Source organism: Aotus nancymaae, unplaced genomic scaffold (assembly GCF_030222135.1).
Source record: "Aotus nancymaae isolate 86718 unplaced genomic scaffold, 86718_ANA_hifiasm-v0.15.2.pri h1tg000108l, whole genome shotgun sequence".
Taxonomy (NCBI): Eukaryota; Metazoa; Chordata; class Mammalia; order Primates; family Aotidae; genus Aotus; species Aotus nancymaae.
Genome location: NW_026988523.1, coordinates 13,198,030 through 13,218,522, shown reverse-complemented (window position 1 = coordinate 13,218,522; position 20,493 = coordinate 13,198,030). Strand labels below are relative to the sequence as shown.

At 48.7% G+C, this 20,493-nt stretch overlaps 2 protein-coding genes across 5 annotated transcripts in view; one reads left to right on the top strand and one right to left on the bottom strand.

The window, feature by feature from the left end:
- The window catches only part of KIAA1614 (KIAA1614 ortholog), a 44,856-nt gene extending 37,818 nt beyond the window's left edge, over positions 1 to 7,038 (bottom strand). Inside the window, exon 1 of one of the 3 annotated variants that reach the window (XM_012444419.3) lies at positions 6,869 to 7,038. Coding sequence is in view for 1 of the 3 variants with exons in the window: in XM_064370494.1 (XP_064226564.1) it covers positions 382 to 722 (341 nt within the window). In the remaining 2 variants the exon portion in view is untranslated. Of the gene's footprint in view, positions 1 to 381; positions 757 to 1,505; positions 1,653 to 6,868 lie in introns of those variants that run through there. The other 2 variants (XM_012444418.3, XM_064370494.1) reach the window with 2 other exon arrangements.
- Positions 1 to 20,493, top strand: part of LOC105711631 (uncharacterized) — a 100,295-nt gene that overhangs the window by 5,395 nt on the left and 74,407 nt on the right. For both annotated transcript variants that reach the window (XM_064370499.1, XM_064370496.1), the window contains exon 3: positions 11,328 to 11,572. The gene's annotated coding sequence lies outside the window, so the exon portion shown is untranslated. The remainder of the gene's footprint in view (positions 1 to 11,327; positions 11,573 to 20,493) is intronic.

Sequence of the window (20,493 nt, the reverse complement as noted above, 5' to 3'; positions counted from 1 at the left end):
ACTCCAGCCTGAGCGACAGAGCGAGACTGGCTCCAAAAACTAAAAGTAAGAATTGTTAATGGATAAACTCCGGCACAGCATCCCAGAGACCTTAAAGAATGAGACCCTCCCACTGGGGTCCCATTGGCACGGGCTTTCGGGAAGATCGGTCAGCTCAGAGCCGCCTGGTTCTGTGGCCCAAGCACTGTGATGTATTTCCTCTAACTCAGAGAGGCCAAACGAAGATGGACGTAAAGGGCAGGCCTCCCCACGACCCTCCAGCTCCGAGCCCTAGGGAGGCCCGCTTCCCAGCGGCCGGGGCGACCCGGGGTCCCCGCTCCGCTGCCCCTCAGGTCCGCCGCCCCCGCCCGGCAGGCCCGGCGCCGCTTCCTCCATACTCACTGGGGGTTGCCGCCCGCAGGTTTGGCCGCCGCCGCCTCCGTCCCCTCCATCCCTCGGAGAGGCGAGGCCCACTCCAGCCCCTTCTCCCTCCCAGGCCCGCTGCTGGGTTCGGGGAGGGACTTCCAGTCCCGAATCCGGGCGGGAAGGAGTGAGGCCCGCAGGCCTCGCCCCTCGGGGCGCGGCCGACCAGGGGTCAGAGGCTGCGCCGAGGCTGGGCCACCTCCCAGCTCTGCGGGCAGCCCGGGGGTCCCGGGTGGGTCCGGCCCGCGCAGCGCCCCGCGGGCCGCACTCCCTCCCGGAGAGAGGAGGGGAAGCGGGGTCGGGCGGGGAGGAAGTGGCATCGGCTGTCCGTTCGCGGCTTTGCCGTGGAGGGGAGAACGGCCAAGCCCGCGCTTCCCGGGCCGCGGTGGGCAGAGGGAGCGGAGCGCGGAGAGGAGGGGCCGCGGAAGGGGCTGGAGGGGCTGGAGGAGCCGGGCCTGGGCCTCCCACTCGCCCGGAGCCCCGTGTAGCCGCCTCTCCGCGCCGCGGCCCAGGGAGCGAGTGGCCCCGGCCGTCAGGGGCGCGAGAGGGAAGCCCCGGGGCGGCCCCGAGCGTGGGGACGACGGGGCGGCCGCCGGCTCGCAGGGCGCTGGCGCCTTCCCCACGGGACAGCGAGCGCGAGAGCGGAGGCCGGGAGCGCGGGCGGGAGCTGGGGACGCACCCCGTTCTCACCGGCCCCGCGCGCCGCCGGTAACCCTACACCCGGGGCTCGCCTTTCGGGTGGAAGCCGGGGAATGCCTTTTGTGCGGACTTTTCCGGAGGAGCCGGCCGCCCTCTCTGTGGGGCCGTCCCCCGCCCGGAGGAGCCGCTTCCTCCGAGGTCAAGGTCGTTGGTTCTCGCTCTCCAGAGGCGCGAGGAAACGCGGAGGGGACGCGGTCCGCGCCTCCCGCCTGCCACGGTGCCGGCACTGCCCGCCGCCGCCTCGGTGGGGACCGGGTCTCGGGGTCCTGGGGTCTCCCTAGCCCACCTCGCCACTTTTCCCAGCGCGCGGTGGGGGTCGCAGCCAAGGGCATTCCCTGCAGCCGCGGCCGGAACCGACGGCGCTTGCTTTCCCCTTCCACCCGGAGGGGGTGACCGAGCCTCACCTATTTCCAAGCCTGTGTTTCCACAAAAGACGGGAAGCAATAAAAGTGGCCCCAGGAGATTCCGGAAATCTCTACAAAGAGAAAGTGGCCGTTCGCCTTTCCTTCAGCCGACAAGGCTTCACTGTCAAGCATGGGGTTCTGGTGAACCTCCAAATGACACGACCGGCACAGCAACAGTAAGGGCCGCGCCGTGTGCCCGGGCAGGGAGGAGGGAAGGAAGCTTTCTAGAGGGGCTGCCTCCTGAGGGAGGAGGGAGTTGCGCTGCACAAGGCGGGGGACGGGGCGTCTGGCAGGCGACAGGAGAGCGGAGCCTGGGGTGCCGCGAGTGGACTGGCCTCTTGCCAATCTGGGAACTTGAGAATTATCCAGGGCAAACCCTCTGTGCCACAGTACAGGCCCAAGGTTATGTCACAGGCGTTTGAACCAGAGCGACTCCATCTTGTGTGAGGGCGAGGAGAATGAGTCTGGGGCTTGCTGGGGTGCGTTCCCAGTAAGTTAGCTATTTCTAGCTTCTAGATGTTTACGGCTAAGGGAACAAATTAATAACGTTTACTAAACAGACCCAGACTTAGGAGGGTCCTGATATCCTGATATCTTGAGAACAGGCTCATTCCTAATTTTGCTTTTAAGTTAATAATATCAATTAATGCAAAATATAGTGATTAAGAAAATTAATCCTTTATCACAAACCCTGGTAGCAGAGCACATCTCCCCATGATCTTTTTTTCATCCTATATAAGTGAATATGAATATTGTACCTAGGGTAGACACGTTCCTCCTCTTACTTTCCAGAAATAACTGTACTTTCACCACTTTACTTTCTTTTTCTCTTCTTTTTTTTTTTTTTGAGACAGAGTCTCACTCTGTTGCCCAGGCTGGAGTACAGTGGCGAGATCTTGGATCATTGCAACCTCTGCCTCCCGGGTTCAAGTGATTCTCCTGCCTCAGCTCCTGAGAAGCTGAGATTATAGGTGTGTGCCACCACACCCAGCTAAGTTTTGTATTTGTAGTGGAGATAGGGTTTCACCATGTTCACCAGCCTGGTCTCAAACTCCTGACCTCGTGATCCACCCACCTCGACCTCCCAAAGTGCTGGTATTACAGCGTGAGCCACCATGCCCAGGCCACCACTTTACTCTCTTACTAAACTTGCTTTTGCTTTGCACTGTGGACTTAACTTAAATTTTTTTTTTTTTGAGACAAAGTCTTGCTGTGTTGCTCAGGCTGGAGTGTAGTGGGGCAATCAATTCTCCCACCTCAGCCTTTTGAGTAGCTGGGACTACAGACACGCACCACCACACCTGGATAATTTTTGTATTTTTAGTAGAGATGGGGTTTCACCATGTTGGCCAGGCTAGTCTCAAACTTCTGGCCTCAAGTGACCCACCTGTCTCGGCCTCCCAAAGTTCTGGGATTACAGGCATGAGCCACTGCACCTGGCCTTGCCCTGAATTCTTTCTTGTGAGAGATTCAACTCTTGGGGTCTGGCCAGAACCCCTCTCCTGTAGCAGTTACACAGCTCTTGTGACAGGTGGTCTCCAGGGTCCGGTTGGCCTCTGCCCTCCCCGAAACTCACCATGTTTCCAGAACAAGAAGTTCCTGGAACAAAGCATTGACTGCTTTTGCTTATAAGTACTGATCCCTTCACAGAGTGGTGCCTGCATTGTTTGCAGAGGGCTTACTGGGCACCAGGTGTTGGCTAAGGAGTTTAAATTCGTTATCTCATATTTCAGCCTTAAGAGGTGGGCACTGGCTATTGTCTTCTTTCTACAGACACTGAGTGTAAGTGAACTCCCCAGGATCCACAGCTGGGTAAGCGGCAGTCCAGTCTCTTAGAGTCCAGGCCCTCATGCGGATACACTGCACAGTGCTGTCACCAGCATCTGCCTGTTCAACAAGGAAAGATTTTGTTTAAAAAAAAAAAATCAAAAGATTTGTGAAAAAAATTATGAAATGCTGTGATACTGAAAATGTGCTGGCACAGCGGCTTGGCCCTTCCTGGCTTTCTTGTTCCTGCCCTCTAAGTTGAAAACCCCTCAAGACTCCTTCTCCTGCATGTGCAGTGTTAAGCCTGACAGCAGCAGCACTGTTACTATTATTGGGGAGTCTATGAGCTAAGGTACCCAACATAGCATCTTTTACATCCTTAAAACAACCATGCAAAATAGGTATAGTGTATCTCCACTTTGGTGATAACGAAATCGAGGTATAGAGAGGTTAAGCAGCTTACCCAAGACCACACAGCCAGTGTAGCTAGAATCTGAACCCAGCTCTGTCTGGCTCCAAGATTTTCTGCCTTGTTTCCTCTTTATAGAGGCCCCTCTGAATTCAGACTCCACGGCTTCTGCTTCCACCCTCCCCCAGAAGTTAATGATCTATAAGTCAAGTTTCTGAAAGTTCCAGCAAAGGCTTAATGTTTAAAGAAAACCTGCCTCCCCCCAATCTTTTGAGATGCAAATAATCTCTTTTATTTGGGTTAAAGGCTTTGTCTTTTTGTTTTTGTTTTTTCCAGGGGAGTCGGGTGTCACGTCTATACTGAGGCTTTAAAAGCTACCTGTCCTAAAGATAACCATGAGCAAATCCTTAGAATGCTGTTAAATTATGACATCTACGTGTCAGGGGTATTCTTGTTCATCTGGATTCCGGTCAGTGGAGCAGATATTTGTTGAGCTCCTATGATGTGTCAGAGACTGCAGAGACAAAATTTAGCACCCAGACCATACCCTTGAGAAATTTCTGGTCAAGTTGAGTTGGGGAGGGGCAGGTACATAAATTTTCTATATATGTGCTCCCATCCAGGTCAGCATAAGGTGGTGTAGATTGCTCACAGAAAAGGCTACATTGAGGGGTGTGTGTTGGGTGAGAAGAGGTACCACAGCTAACTGGGCCTTGGAGAATGAGCAGGAATTCACCAGACAGAGGGGGAGGGGTGAGAGGACATTTCAGGTGAAGAGATTAGCATAAATGCAGGCTCAGAGGTGTGAAACTGCCTGGTTTCAGTGTTACTAAGTATAAAATTTAACCCAGGAAAGGCAGGGGAAGGATTAGGCTGCAGAGCAGGGGAGGTTGGGTCCCAGTGAGCAGCTCAGACTCCACCCTGTGACTGGCAGCACCTCGGTGTGGTCTTGACCCCACCTTAGCCTTTGAGCCTGGCACATTTCTGGGCTGGAGAACAACCTTGTTTATTTCTTTATGCATCAGACACTTTCATTATCATCTTCTGAAGGGAGGTCCAGGAGGAAAACAAATATAATGTTTTCCTGATCACAAAGCCCCTTCCTCTGCTGACAACTAGGGAAATGGACCATTCCAAGGAGCCCCTTTGACTTACTCTGGGTGAAAACACAAGTTTCACCCCTCCTCCCAACTTTCCATGTTGGAAATATGGAGCTATGTGGGCTATGGAAACCAGATTTCACTCAGGATGAAAGGAAAAGTGACAGAGATGGTCCTTTCAGCTCACACCATTATAGCCAAGTGGGACAGGAGTGAGGTGGGGGCACCCTTCTGCCATCCCTTGACGGTCCAGCCTAAAGGAGCTTGTCCAAATGGAAACTTGCATTTCCTGGAGTCCTGGTGACTCCTATCTTGCTCACAGGAACATGGTCCAAGGAAGCAACTGATCTGAGCAGCAACTGCTGAGGACGCCATTCCCAGACCCAGGTCTGCTTTCATCACTTTCTCCAGCAGAGGAGCAAGGGCGCGTGTGGGGTCTACCATGAGCTGCTTCCTCTCTCCCCAAACCCTCCTGAGGCTCCCCTGTACTCCCCACCGTGCTGCTAGGAAGGATGATTCTGAGGCCCCACCTGTGCAGATTCTGATTCCTTTGGTTGGATCAAAGCCCAGAAACCTGTTTCCTCCCAAATTTCCCAGGTGATATTGATGACTGGTCAGTTTAGGGAAGCACAGGTCCTCGAGTTAAAACTCAAAAGCCTTTTCATGGCACATGGGTCCCTCCAGCCTCATCTCTCGTCCCAACCCCCAAGAGCCTGACCTTCTTCCTCACTATATTGAGTTGCTTCTAATTCCCTGGCTGGTGACACTGTCCTGTCTTCTCGCCTTTGCCCAGGTGTTCCTTCAGCCTGAAATACCTGCTTCACTCCACATGCACATATCCTGCTGTGGACTGAACTGTGGCCCCTCCAAATTCATATATGGATGCCGTCATCACCCCTGTGGGATAGTATTAGGAGGTGGGGACTTTGTGGGTTGATTAGGGGTTAGAGGAGGTCATGAGAGTGGGGCCCCCACGATGGGATTAGCATTCTGACGAGACCCCAGAGAGCTCTCTCAATACCCACCCTCCCCACCACGTGAGGACTTGATGAGAAGGCAGCTGTCTGTAAGCCAGGAGGGGAGTCCTCCCCAGTGTGCCCCCGAGCTGGGATGTGACCTCAGACATCCGCCTCCAGAACCATAGAAATAATTTCCTGTGTTTTAAGCCACCCAGTCTATGGTGTTTTGTTATGGCGGCCCAAGCAGACTGATGTCCCCATTCCAACTTGTCTGTCTCCTCCTAGACCTTCCACACTCAGCTCACATGTCACCTCCTCAGGGAAGCCTTCCCTCACCCCTCCACAGTCCTCCCCTGGTGGAGCACCTGCTTCTATCAGAGGACTTGTCCACAGTTGCACACATCTGAGCCCTGTGTCTCCCACTTCACAGAGACTTCTCGAGAGCAGCACCGTGTCTGATCCTTCCTGTGTGCCTGGCCCCTAACAGGTGCCCACCACACAAAAGGTATGGACGAAATGCCAGGTAATTAAGTAAAAGAAAAAATCCCTATCAGATAGTGATGCCCAAGAGAGAGGGGCCACAGCTTGCTAAGAGGATCAAGGTCATCTCCAAAGGATTTGGTTCGTCCACTCAGTATGGCCAGTCATGCCCCAGGCACTGTGAGAAAGTCAGCCACCAGCAGAGTTGGAGGCTGTGCCCAGGCTTCCTGACTGAGCTGCTTACATCCAATGCCCAGGCTTCCTCGCCCCTGCCCCTCTTCCCTCTTTTCTCTTCCCCAAAATGCCATCCATCACTGGCAGCAGTGTCAGCCTTACACTTCAATTCTGAGTGAGCCTGGAAATTTGGAAATAAAATGCCTATCAGAAGAAGTAATGGATGGAGGTGGGGAGAGGAGAAGGTAATGAGAGAAAAGTGTGCAGAAACAGGCTGGGAGAGAACACTAGAAGAGAGGCCGTCAGACAGAGGACAGTCGGGCACCTCCAGACTTCAGCCGCTGGTCTTCCCGTCACGCCTTTCTGCATGCTGCAGCACACATGGGCACACAGACACTCACACACACCAGCTCTGGGCGGCACAACACCCTGAATCTACAGATGCCCGAAGGAGAACAGACACGTGGCTCTTACCTGGTTGAGGTCAGCCTGCACTGCTCCCCAGGCTGGCAGGCAGGAAGCCCACTGGGATGGGACCAGGACCCTGTCTGGGGATTTTAACTGCAGACTTCACTGTCTCTGCTCACTCACCCTGCATCAACTCTGACTCTCTCAGGCATCTGTTCCCATGCCCAACCCCAGCTGCGGCTTTTCATTTCATAATCCTAATCACAGGGAAATGACTGGGATTAGGGAATTTTTTTCCCCCCTGAGACAAGTCTTGCTCTGTTGTCCAGAGCTGGAGTGCAATGGCGCGATCTAGGCTCATTGCAACCTCTGCCTCCCAGGTTCAAGCAATTCTCCTGCCTCAGTAGCTAGGATTGCAGGCACATGCCACTACACCTGGCTAATTTTTGGATTTTTAGTAGAGATGGGGTTTCACCATGTTGGCCAAGCTGGTCTCAAACTCCTGACCTCATGATCCACCCTCCTTGGCCTCCCAAAGTGCTGGGATTCTAGGCGTGAACCACCATGCCCGGCCGGGAAATATTTTAATACTTTCCCTCCTAGTCTACCATGCCTGCTCTGTAGGAGCCTTCATCAGTATGAGGGAGGACATCCGGCTTTAACCTGTCTGTCAACAGTCACTGTCAGCTTGGCCAAATCAATTTTCTCAGCTACAAATGAAAAGAGTCTCAGGGATAAAGATCTTGGAGGATGACCGAAACCTGAAATCATATTTGTGACCATTTTTGGTCTTGAGAATAACCAGAAAGTGTCCATGATATATTAATGATTGGCTTAATTCATATGAGAGACTATGAAAACATATATTAGCATGATTCTCACATCAGTAGTTCAATAAAAATTATGATTATTTCAATGGAAGCTAAAAGAAGTATTTGACAAAACTCAACACTCTACCTAGAAGCAGAAGCTTTCCTTAATATAATAAAAATATTATTTCTCAAAGCCAACATTTAACAGCCAACATATAGCATAGTGAAACTCCAGCATAGTCCCACCAAATTTAGGAATGAAACTGGAATGCTTTGCAGCACCATATTAATTTAACAATGGTCTATGATTCTGAAATGTATAATTATTAAAAGGGAGTAGCCCAAATCATTATACTTTATAGATGATATTATTGTTTATGATGAAAAACCCAAGTAAATTGTACTCAAATTGGGCACAAGATAAATGTCCAAATCTAATTTCCCAGACCAGGTGTGGTGGCTCATATCGTAATCCTGGCACTTTGGGGGGCCAAGGAGGGAGGATCACTTGAGGCCAGTAATTTAAGACCAGCCCGGTCAACATAGTGAGACCCTGTATCTACAAAATTAAAAAAAAATCTAATTTTCCTAAATACCAGCATTAATCGAAGACAGAACTGAAAGAACAAAAAAACTCAGCCGAAAAATAATAGCCCATTTAGAAAAAAATTTTACACTAAAGACATTTAAAAGCATGTTAATAGCAACATTGTTCATAATACAAAATAACTGAAAACAATTCAAATAGCCAGTGATGGTAGGAAGGATAATTGTGGTATATTTGTAAAATGGAATATTACATAGCAATGAAAATATAGCTACAAACCAGGCGTGGTGGCTCAGGCCTGTAATCCCAGCACTTTAGGAGGCCGAGGTGGGCAGATCACAAGGTCAGGAGTTTGAAACCAGTCTGGGCAACATGGTGAAAACCCATCTCTACTAAAAATACAAAAATTAGCTGGGCAGGGTGGTGGGCACCTGTAATCCCAGCTACTCGGGAGGCTGAGGCAGGAGAATCACTTGAAACAAGAAGGCGGAGGTGGCAATGAGCCGAGATCGTGCCACTGCATTCCAGCAGCCTGGGTAAAGGAGTTTAACTCTGTATCAAAAGAAGAAGGAAGGAAGGAGGAAGGGAGGGAGGAAGGGAGGGAGGGAGAGAGGATAGAAGGAAGGAAAATATAGCTACAGGGAAAATATCACTGATCGTCACTAACATGTTGAACAAGCAAAACAAGTCAAAAAGAAACACAAAATTAAAAGATGTATTATTTTGGGACACATACATTTGGGGTGAAACTGTAATAAAAAGCAAGAGATTTATTAACACAGACTCAGGGTAGTACCCTACTCAGGGTGGGAAGAGAAAGGGAGATAGAAATTGGGGAGAAGGACATGGAAGGGTCCAAAGGCAAAGGCAATGCCTTTCTATGTTGGGTGATGACTGTGTGGGTGTTCATGTTATTCTTCTTAGCATTGTGGGTGATATATATTGATAAATATGTGTACAAGATAAATATTTTGTTTGTATATATAACATATTATAATGTTTTAGAATGTGGAAATCATATGAAAAATCTTTACCATGAGTATTAGTCCATTCTCCCACTGCTAATAAAGACATACCTGAGACTGGGTCATTTATAAAGAAAAGAGGTTAAATTGACTCACAGTTTCACATGGCTGAGGAGGCCTCAGGAAACTTACAATCATGGCAGAAGGGGAAGCAAACACCTCCTTCTTCACATGGCAGGAGGAGAGAGAATGAGAGCTGAATGATGGTGTATGCCCCTCATAAAACCATTGGATCTTGTGAGAACTCGCACACTAGCATGAGAACAGCATGGGGGAACCACCCCCATGATTCAATTATCTCTGTCTGGTCCCACATTTTACACATGGGGATTATTACAATTCAAGGTGAGATTTGAGTGGGGACACAGCCAAACCATATCACCATGTATATGAAAGAAAATCTGGGTAAATGGAGAAATATTTATTCAGTGCTTCTGGATACTTATTAGATATTATGAAGGTGAAAGTTTCCCCCAAATTAATTAAAAAATTTAATGTAATTTCAGCCAAGATCCCATAAATAGGCCAGGTGTGGTGGCTCATGCATGTAATCCTAGCACTTTGGGAGGCAGAGGCAGGCAGATCACCTGAGGTCAGGAGTTCGAGACCAGCCTGGCCAACATGGTAACACCCCATCTCTACTAAAAATACAAAAATTAGCCTGGCGTGCTGGTGTGCACCTGTAATCCCAGCTACTTGGAAGTCTGAGGCAGGAGAATTGCTTAAACCCAGTGGGCAGAGGTTGCAGTGAGCCAAGATCATGCCACTGCATGCCTTGGTGACAGAGTAAGACTTCATCTCAAAAACAAAAAAAGAAAATCCCATAAATAGGCAAAAATATTTCTTAACAGTTTTGCAAAGGAAGAAATGTGGAAGGGGGCTTCTTCTATAAAATATAAAATTGTGTCATAAGGTCATAGTAATTAAAATAGGAACTAATGTAAAAATAAACAACCAGAGTGTCACATAACAGAAAGTATAAAAGCAGACCCTAACTTTTCTTCATCTGATAAAGGGTAGCTATTAAAAAGCCTGTAGCTAACATGATATTCAGTGGTGAAATACTGGACACTGATATGGTTTGTCTGTGTCTTCACCCAAATCTCATCTTGAATCGTAGCTCTCCTCATTCCCACATGTCGTGGGAGGGAGCTGGTGGGAGGTAATTGAATCATTGGGGTGGGTTTTTCCCATACTATTCTCATGCTAGTGAATGTCTCATGAGATCTAATGGTTTTATAAAGAGGAGTTCCCCTGTACATGTTCTCTCTTGTCTGCCACCATGTAAGACATACCTTTCACCTTCCACCATGGTTGTGAAGCCTCCCTAGCCACTTGGAACTGTGAGTTAATTAAATCTCTTTTTCTTTATAAATTACCCAGTCTCAGGTATGTCTTTATCAACAATATGAAAATGGACTAATACAGTCACTTTCCCCAAGTTCAGCAACAGGCAAAGGACGTTCAGTGTGCCACTTCTACACAGGATTGTCACAAAAGTCCTAACCAGTGCAATAAAGCTAGAAAAAGTGGGGGAAAGTATAAAAAAATGGAAGAAATGAAAGTGTTATCATTTGCAGACTGCATGATTTTGGATGCAGGAAAATCCAAAAGAATCTCTACACTCTCAAAATTAAGAAATAAATTGAGCAGGGATCTGGATACAAAGGCAATATATAAAAATAAGTCCGAAATGAAGATGCTGTCAGGGCCATGTTTCCTCTGAAGGCGCTAGAGATGGGTCTCTTCCAGGGCTCTATCCTAGCTGGCTTTGCTTGGTTTGTGGAAGTGTGAGTCCAGCCTTCACATGGCATTCTCACTGCAGTGTCTCTGTCCAATTGCTCTCATTTTATAAGGACATCAGTTGTATTGGACTAGGGACCCACCCTGCTCTATTCATCTTAGTTGATTGCATCTATAATGAGCCTATTTCCAATTGTCATTTTGAGACACTGAGGACTTTCAACATGAATTTTGAAGGGACACAATTCAACCCATAACAGGATTAAATGCATTCCAGTCAAAAATTATAATAGTTTTTTTTTTTTTTTTTTTTTTTTTGAGACAGGATCTCACTTTGTCACTCATGCTGGAGTGGACTGGTGCAATCATGGCTCACTTATATTCTGTATTTTTTGTAGACATAGGGCTTATGCCATGTTGCCCAAGGCTGGTCTCAAACTCCTGGGCTCAAGCACTCCTCCCACCTCAGCCTCCTAAGTGTTGGGATTACAGGTATGAGCCACTGCATCTGGCCAAGGGTTGTCTTCTGAACCCGAGACCTCCACACCATCTATCCTTGTGTGCTGAAGACTGGTACTCTGCCACCTTGAGGTGCCATCCCTGCTGAGCTCCAGCCTGGACTCCAACCATATTCATTCAACAGGTATTTATAAAGCTTCTACTATATGCTATGTAACTGAGTATCTCTACTTGTTTGGGCACTTTAATTTTGATGTTAGGAATGGAATGGGTCACCTTTCCCTTCTGTGAACCCTCTCCCAGTGACTGGTACCATCAACCACCCACACCAGCAACTTGAGTGATTCCCTCTCCCTCAGCCTCCACAGTGACGCCGCCCAAGTCCCAGCTCTTGGAGCCATCTCGTCTCCCTTCTCTACTGCTTCTACCTCAGTTCTGAGCCCAGGATCCTCCACCACAGAACAGAACCACTTCTTACTCGGCCCCCCTGCCTTCAGCGTGCCCTGCCCTCTTCTCTCACAGCTGGCCAAATAACCTTTCCAAAACCCAAAGGTTATCGTGCCTTCCTAGCTTGTAACCCTTGTGACCACTGAAATGTGGTTCACAGCTTTGGCTCAGGGCACTGAGAGCTTCTCAATCCACCTCCTCCCATGTTCTGTATACACCTCACACTTCCTTTCCATCCCCTACCCTGCTTGCAGTTCCATGAACACATGTGCAGCCCATACGTGGATGATTTCCTCCTTCCCCACCTGGGGGGCCCTTCAGATCACCCCCAGCCAGAGTGAAGTCCCTATTTCCGGTGTTCAAACAGCGCTCACTGTCTGCAGCTCCTGCCGGGTGGGTTTCTTTGTCTCTTCCATGATTCCATAAGCCCTTTTCATTGGTTACAGCTTTGAGCTTTTGGAATCAGGCCAATGCTGCTTACACCACTTAGCCTGATTCACAAGGCAATCCTAAGAGTTGATTTTATCATCCCTATTATATAGATGGGTAAACTGAGGCTTAGAGAGGCCAACTATTTTGCCCAAGGTCCCCCAGTTGTAAGTGGTGGTCCTAGGCTTCAAAGGCTGGTCACATGTCACGGAAGGCTGTCTGTAGCTAGACAGGGATCTTGTCAGTGGGGTGATGTGACCAACCAGCTTCTATCTGAAGAGAGCCTGTTTTGTTCATGTGGCCCATGTATCCATGTATTCTTTTGTTTTTTTCTCTGAGACAGGGTTTTGCTCTGTCTCAAAAGTGCAGTGGCATGATCTCAGCTCACTGCAACCTCTGCCTCCTGGGTTCAAGCGATTCTTCTGCCTCAGCCTCCCAAGTAGCTGGGATTACAGGCACACACAACTACTACCTGGCTAATTTTTGTATTTTTAGTAGAGAAGGGGTTTCACCATGTTGGCCAGGATGGTCTCAATCTCATGACCTCAAATGATCCACCCGCCTTGGCCTCCCAAAATGCTGGGATTACAGGCGAGAGCCACTGCACCTGGCCCCATGTATTCTTGTTTCACCTCTCCCTTCTTTGTTGGTGAGACCTGAAAATCAACCCATGTTTCCCTCCTTACCTTCAGGAACCAAAGGAATCTTAAGCTCATGTAAGCTGTGTCCCTCACCCCTTTTCCTTACCCTACAGTCTCCAAGAGGTCCCAGATTGGCGGGGGACTAATTTGGTTGAGGGTGTAGCTCAGGTGTGGGTATGAACATGATCAAGTGGGGTGAGGGTGATTAGCATGGTAGACATGCATTCTGCTTGCTGAAGCAACTCTCAGAGGAGGTTTCCACTCAGGACAAATGTGCTGCTGGGGTCTTTGGTTGTGGCACTCCTCCCCACACAGCGCCCTCCACGTCCACAGGGACAGGAGTTAAAACAGTGCCATCTGCCTCTGTCCTTACATTATGAAAGGCAGATACCAGGATGTGTGTTAGAACAGCACTAAATCGCCTCCCAACAACCCCCAAGTTGGAGTTCACAGAGGAAGAGCCAAGATCCGAGAAGGTCCAGGAATTCACCTCCAGTTACCAGACTGGAGAGCCACTCATCCCCCACCCGCTATGCAGACCTGGAAATCAAATTTCCAGTTCTGCTATAATTAGCAAGAGCCTTCCAGAGAGAGTCTCTCACATTGCTCCACCAGACCACTGCTCTCAGCTGGGTACCCCCAAAGAATGCTTTCCTTTCAAATCAGAGCCCGCTTGCTAATTAATGTTCAAAGGAAACAGAGCCAGTGCTGGAGGTGGTGACCGCCAGCAGGGAGGACAGCTGCTTGCTGCGACCTCCCACACTCTAGGGGCAGGTAGGAAGGAGGGAAGTCTGGCTCTGTCAACAGAGTTCTTAAGCTGGCCAACCCGTGCCACTCAGTGTTTAGGGTAAGGGGGTCTCCAAGTGGCAGGAGCTGCTTTGGGCGAGGGGAGAGGCAGTGCACCACAACTGAAGGGAGGCAGCGCGATGGCACTGGAGAGCCCCAACTCTGCTTTTTTCAATCTTTTCTTTGTCCTTCCTCTGGACTGGCTCGGGGAGGCCTCTCTGGAGATGGATCGCAGTCCTGTCTCTCTTGCTGTGGACAGCACCTTGAACACTGCCTCAAACAAGTGGGAGGTCAGCATGGGGCCCTGCCCACCCCTCGATTCTGGCTGTGGGTGCTGTGTGTCAAGCTCTGAAGAGTAGTCAGATCTTTTCTTCCTCTTGGGGACATTGTCCCCGCTGCAGTTGGGGGCAGACACCATGGAGCCTCACCAGCATCTGCAGGCCAGATGGCCTCCAACTGGCCCAGGCCGTGGTATATGAGCTTGCCTCCTCCTCCCAGAGGAGGCCCTGTCTGTGGTGTTGGGGCTGGGGGGCTGTGCTTGTGCCTGTGCAGAAGCTGCCTTCTGGGCTTTTCTGCTGCAGACTGGCTCCCTCATGGAAGCCCTGTGGCCCCAGGCTGAGCAGCTGTGTCTGTGGGGACTCTGCCTCTTCACTCCCTCCTGCCTCCACCAGCCTGGGGGATTCTGCTGAAGATACAAATAAACCTCAGATGCAGCCTCTCTTGGGCAGAATTCGTTCCATTTCCGTGGCCCACTGGAAAGTTTTTTCCTGGGTTAAATCAAGGTGTGTGGTGAGTGAGGGATGGAAGGAAACACCCAAGTCTGAACAGTCCAGGCTTAGACTCCATCGTCTGGCTTCAGCCCTAGCAGGGCCACATCCAGCTGTGGGACCAAGTGCTGGTCATTCCACCTCCATGGAATTCTGTATCCTCATCTGGACATGGCGGCTGAGACTAACATTTCCAAACCAAGTTCCTCTTGTTCATAGCTTTCCTGTGAAGAAGAGCACTCGGGTCCAATAAGTGTGGAGGTAATGTATGCCACCTCACCCTCCTGTCAGAGACTTGGGACCAAAGGCATTTTAAAGGCTCTGGGAAGGCCTGCAGTAAAAACAAAACAAAACCTCAACTCAACCAGTTTACCTTTGTTGAACCCTGTCTTTCTCATAAGTAAATGACCACAGAAGCCTTTTCCCTCAAAATAGCAATTAGCATCCCAGGAAACACACTTGGGGACAGCCTAGACTAGATCACCTCTAAGGCTCTGTCCACCACATTACTCCAAGCTCTGGCTGCGGGATGCTGAGGCGGCTGCTGGCCAGCGAATCCCAAGATCCTGCAGGGGAGGCCAGGCTGCGGCCAGAGAAGGCTCCCTCAGAGGCTGGTGGCGGCTGATTGCAGCTTTCTTATTTTTATTTTTCAGAAACAATAGTGCTATGAGGAGTTAGGGACCAAAAAAGGGGAGACTTTTAAAATCTGTTTCTTATCTGATTCTTTGTCAATTTAAGCTAACTCACGTCAAAACAGCTTGGTTTGCCCATCTGTGAAAAGCGAGAACCAGGGAGGTTTGGTGGGCACTCAAAGGTAATCCTCAGAAAGAAATCCCTTCCTGAGTTCCCTGGATACCTAATGGAAAGAAGGGCACAAACAATTTCCAATATTTAAAGAAGTCTAATGGAAATTATGTTTGCCATGAAAAATGTCTTTGCTTCTGGCTGGTGTTGTATCAACTCAGTATGATAACATTGGTTGTCATGGGGACAAGAATTATTATGCAATAAATATGTCTGGCTAATTGGACAAAATCTTTAAAAACATAGGATTCAAGGAAGTAATAAAAAGGTCGGTTGGTAATGAAATGGTAAGGAGCTATTGACTCAGGAAGTCAGGTGCAAAACCAGTTTAAAAGTGGCATGGTGGGGGTGAAGGGGCCGGAGGGAGGTTAGGGTCTGCTGAGGGAGCTGGTCTCCCAAGGAGCCCCTGGGGACACCTGGGGTTGTGTGCAGAGCAGGTGTTTAATTCATGAAGTGGCTGCAACATAGTGGTCCTTGTCAGAGCATATTAGGGAAGGGTGTCCTCGGGCTGAGATAGGGTGCTGGGTGCCACCTTTACTGTGCTAAGCAGAGCAGAGCCCTGGGGGCCATTGGGCTCAGGGATCCCCAAAATGGCTTCCACAGATTGCTTAGAAGCCTTCCCAAATGACACACACTGAGGGTTTTTCAAGCTCTTCAGAGCTCTGGTTTTATATCAGCCCACAACCCTCATTTAGCAGCCACATCTGAAAGGTTCATGGGTGTTCACTTTTCTCTCTGATATGCTGTTCACACAGAATTGCCTCTCCAGTCCATCTTTCTGTCCCTTAGACCTCTCAGCCAACACCCCACCCGCCTCCATTGTGGCAGCAGCCGTGGGAGCAGGGCCCAGGAGACTTGTCTGCCTTCTAGGAGAGCAGCGGTGACGATTATAGTTGCTAGATCCTTACAAACCACCAAAAAGGTAGCTAGACTCTTTCTTTTTCATTTTTTTCTTTCCCTACCTCCTTCTTCCCTCTCTTCCCCTCCCTTCCTGCCTCCCTTCCTCCCCTCCTCCCTTCCTTCCCTCCCCCCCTCCTTCCTTCCTTCCTCCTTTTTTTTTTCTTTTTGAGATGGAGTCTTGCTCTGTCACCCAGGTTGGAGCACAGTGGTGTGATCTCGGCTCACTGCAACCTCTGTCTCCCAGGTTCAGCCTCCTGAGTAGCTGGGACTACAGGCATGCACCACCACACCCAGCTAATTTTTGTATTTTTAGTAGAGACAGGGTTTCACCATGTTGGCCAAGCTGGTCTCGAACACCTGACCCCAGGTGATCTGCCTGCCTTGGCCTCCCGAAGTGTGGGATTACAGGCATGAGCCACTGCGCCTGGCCCCCAGTGGCTTTTCAACAAGGGTCAAGATCATTCCATGGGAAAGGAATCATTTAATAAATAATGCCAGAACTATAAGAAAAAGAAGAAAGTTTTGGGCCGAGCATAGTGGCTCACGCCTGTAATCCCAGCACTTTGGGAGGCCTGGGTATCTAACCTAGGGAAATAAAATCTTAGATTCAAGTTTGGGTATGGCATCTCACACCTGTAGTCCTAATACTTTGGGAGGTCTAGGTGGGAGAATCACTTAACCCCTGAGGTCAAGGCTGCAGTAAGCTGTGATCACACTACTGCGCTCCAGCCTAGGCAACACAGCAAGCCCCCATGTCAAAAAGAAAAGAAGACTTACATTCATACAAAAACCTATACATAGATGTTTAGAGCAGTCTGTTCATCATCACCCCAAATTGGAGACAACCCAATTAAACAGAGGAATTTAATAAGATATGGTACATCCATACCACAAACTACTACTCAGCAATGAAAAGGCGTGAACTACTGATACAACCAGCAACTTAGATGAATCTCAAGTACTTTGTGTTGGGCAAAAAAAGCCAGACCCAAAAGTTCACATCTACAGGAATCCATTCATCTGACACTTGGGCATAGCTAAAACTCTAGGGACAGAAAACAGACCAGTGGTTGCCAGGGGCCGGGTGCGGTGGGGGGAAGACCACAAAAGGGTAGCAAGAGGAAATTTTTTTGGAGGATGAAATTAGTTTGTGTACTGGTTGTGGTGGTGGTTAGACGACTCTCAGCTGTGCTAAAACGTATAGAATGGGGCCGGGCACGGTGGCTCACGCCTGTAAACCCAGCACTTTGGGAGGCTGAGGTGGGTGGATCACTGAGGTCAGGAATTCGAGATCAGCCTGACCAACATGGCAAAACCCTGTCTCTACCAAAAAATACAAAAATTAGCCAGGTGTGGTGGTGGGCACGTATAGTCCCAGCTGGGAGGCTAAGGTGGGAGAATTACTTGAACCTGGGAGATGGAGGTTGCAATGATCTGAGAAAGTGCCACTGCACTCCAGCTTGTTCAACAGAGCAAGACCCTGTCTCAAAAAACAAAAAAGAGTTATACAATGGCATATACATACCCAGAAGAGAATCCCAGCTCCACATAAATGACAACTTGTCACAGGTGATGACCCAGCTGGAAAACACTTGTTTCCTCTTCAGGGACTTCAGCCAAGAAAGCCCAGTGGTACCTAAGTTAACTACCATGGAGAAGAGGGTGTGGAGAGTGACTACTTAATGGATACAGAGTTTCCTTTCCTTGGGGGATGATGAAAATATTTTGCACCTAAAGAGAGGTGGCAGTTGCACAACACTGTAAATTTACTAAACATCACTAAATTGTTCATTTCAAATTAATTAATTTTATGTTTTGTGAATTTCACTTCCATTTATTAAAAATAGTTTCAGGTCCAGCACAATGGCTCATGCCTATAATCCCATTTTGGGAGGCCAAGCCAGGAGGATTGCTTGAGTCCAGGAGTGAACTCCTGGGTAACATAGGGAGACCCCCATCTCTACAAAAAATTAAAAAATTAGCCAGGCAGGGTGGTGTGTGCCTTGTAGTCACAGCTACTTGAGAGGCTGAGGTGGAGCAATTGAGCCTGGGAAATTGAGGCTGCAGTGAGCCGTGATTGAGCCATTGCACTGAAGCTTGGATGACAAAACAAGACCCTGTCTCCAAAAAAAATAAGTAAATAAAAAGGTTTGAACCCCCCACAAAAAGAGTATCCAGGGATAACTGTACCCTAAATCTACCCCCAAGAAATTCAGGCTGTAGAGAGGTTAAATAACTTACCCAAGGCCACACAGCCAGGATGCGGTTGACCCTGAAATCAACCTACCTCCAAAACTCCAGTTCTTTCTACTGGAGACAGGGGAGAAAATGGGTTAAATATCACCCATCCCTTTCTCTCCAGGGAATTCCTCAGAGATTTCTTTCCCCCTGAGCAGTGTGATTTTATTTACACAAAAACTCTTCCAGGGACATAAACAAGAAACTCAGGCCAGTATATTGTTGTACTCTTTTTCTCAAAATAACTACAATTCTGTGAAAGTGGAACTGTTGTAGAAAATCGAGACCGCACATCACTCCATGTGTTTGCACAGAAAGAAACAAACCTTCTGAGAAGTGCACTGAATCCAAACGCCTGATTTCACAGGGAAGGAAGGAAAAGCGGGGACATGAGATGTTGAAATGCAACCCCCCAGGGCAGCCGGGGCACTTTTCTGAATGACTTTGGGACGGGGTTAGGTGGGGAGGCAGGGGATGGACAAAATGAACACCTGCCAAAGCCCCAAAGCAGTTTCTCCAACCCAGAATGCCCAGACCTCCAGTGTTGGGGAGTTTCCCAACTGTCCTGGGATGAGGTTTTCTAGGGGGCCTGACCCCCATTCGAGGTTCACTGAAGCATACAGCACCCCTGCACTGGAGATTGCACCACTGCACTCCAGCCTGGGTCAGAGAATAAGACTCTGTCTCACGGCCTGTAATCCCAGCACTTTGGGAGGCTGAGGTGTGCAGATCACCTGAGGGTAGGAGTTCGAGACCAGCCTGGCCAACATGGTGAAACATTGTTTTCATTAAAAATACCAAAAAATTATCCAGGCGTGGTGGTGGATGCCTGTCATCCCAGCTACTCGGGAGACTGAGCCAGGAGAATTGCTTGAACGCGGGAGGCAGAGGTTGCAGTGAGCCGAGATTGCACAATTGTACTTGAGCCTAGACAACCAGACCAAGAATCTGTCTCAAAAAAATAAGAGAAGTCTTGATCTACAATCTTGGGACAGCTGTTCACATCAAGGATGCCATCTTCTTCTGGGGAGAAACTTCGCTGTTGTGAGGTTATGAACCCAAAGGATGTCAAGGACAGTCTGTCTCTGATGTTCTCAGAAGATCCAGTCTTCAGGTTCTGCATTGTGAATGGGTTGATTGTCCTCAGTCAGTGAGCCATTAAAAAGCTTTCTTTACCCGGCGAAAATACACTCTAGCATAATAATCTACTGTTATAATATCAGCCTTCTTGCATGGGAAAGCAACCAGAAAACATGCATTGAAAACGACAATTGCAAGGTGTAAATGGCCCATGAGGTAGCCAAATGCACCTGAACCCTTGATTGTCTTCCCAGGAACATGGATTTGACCAAACAAACATTGGTTATAAACTATTTTAGCAATTTAGAAGTCACCACACCAATCCATATTTAATTTGGATCATTTCTTCTTTTCCATAACTCATAATGGAACGCAGAAACTTTAATAGCAAATGCTTTAAGGACTCAGGAAGAACAAAGCGGCCATCCTGGTTGTCCATGAGTCCATGCTTAACTTCGGACTTCTGTGCTCTTGAAGACCGGTTGTTTCTCCAATTTAGGTGCATAGCACTGATAACTAATGAGTTATCATAGGTCAATTGACTTAGACCTTGGATTTCATTCAAATTGTGTATCTAGGATGGGCACACCCACAAAAGATTAGCTGGCCTTGGTGGGGTGCGCCTGTAATCCTAGCTATCTGGGAGGCTGAGGTGGGAGAATCACTTGAACCAGGGAGGAGGAGGTGGCAGTGAGTGGAGATCACTTCACTACACTCTAGCCTAGGCGACACAGTGAGACCCTGTTTCAAAAACAAAAACAAAAAACCAAATTGTATATCTAAACAAGTTTGGTATCGACTGGTTTATCGTGAAAATTTGGAAAAGTATTTTTTTTTGTATTCAATTATTTTTTTGTTCTACTTGGGTTAGCAGTTTTATTTATTTATTTATTGAGGTGGAGTCTCACGCTATCACCCAGGCTAGAGTGTAGTGGTGTGATCTTGGCTCACTGCAACTTCCGCCTCCCTGGTTCAAGAGATTCTCCTATCTCAGCCTCCGAGTAGCTGGGACT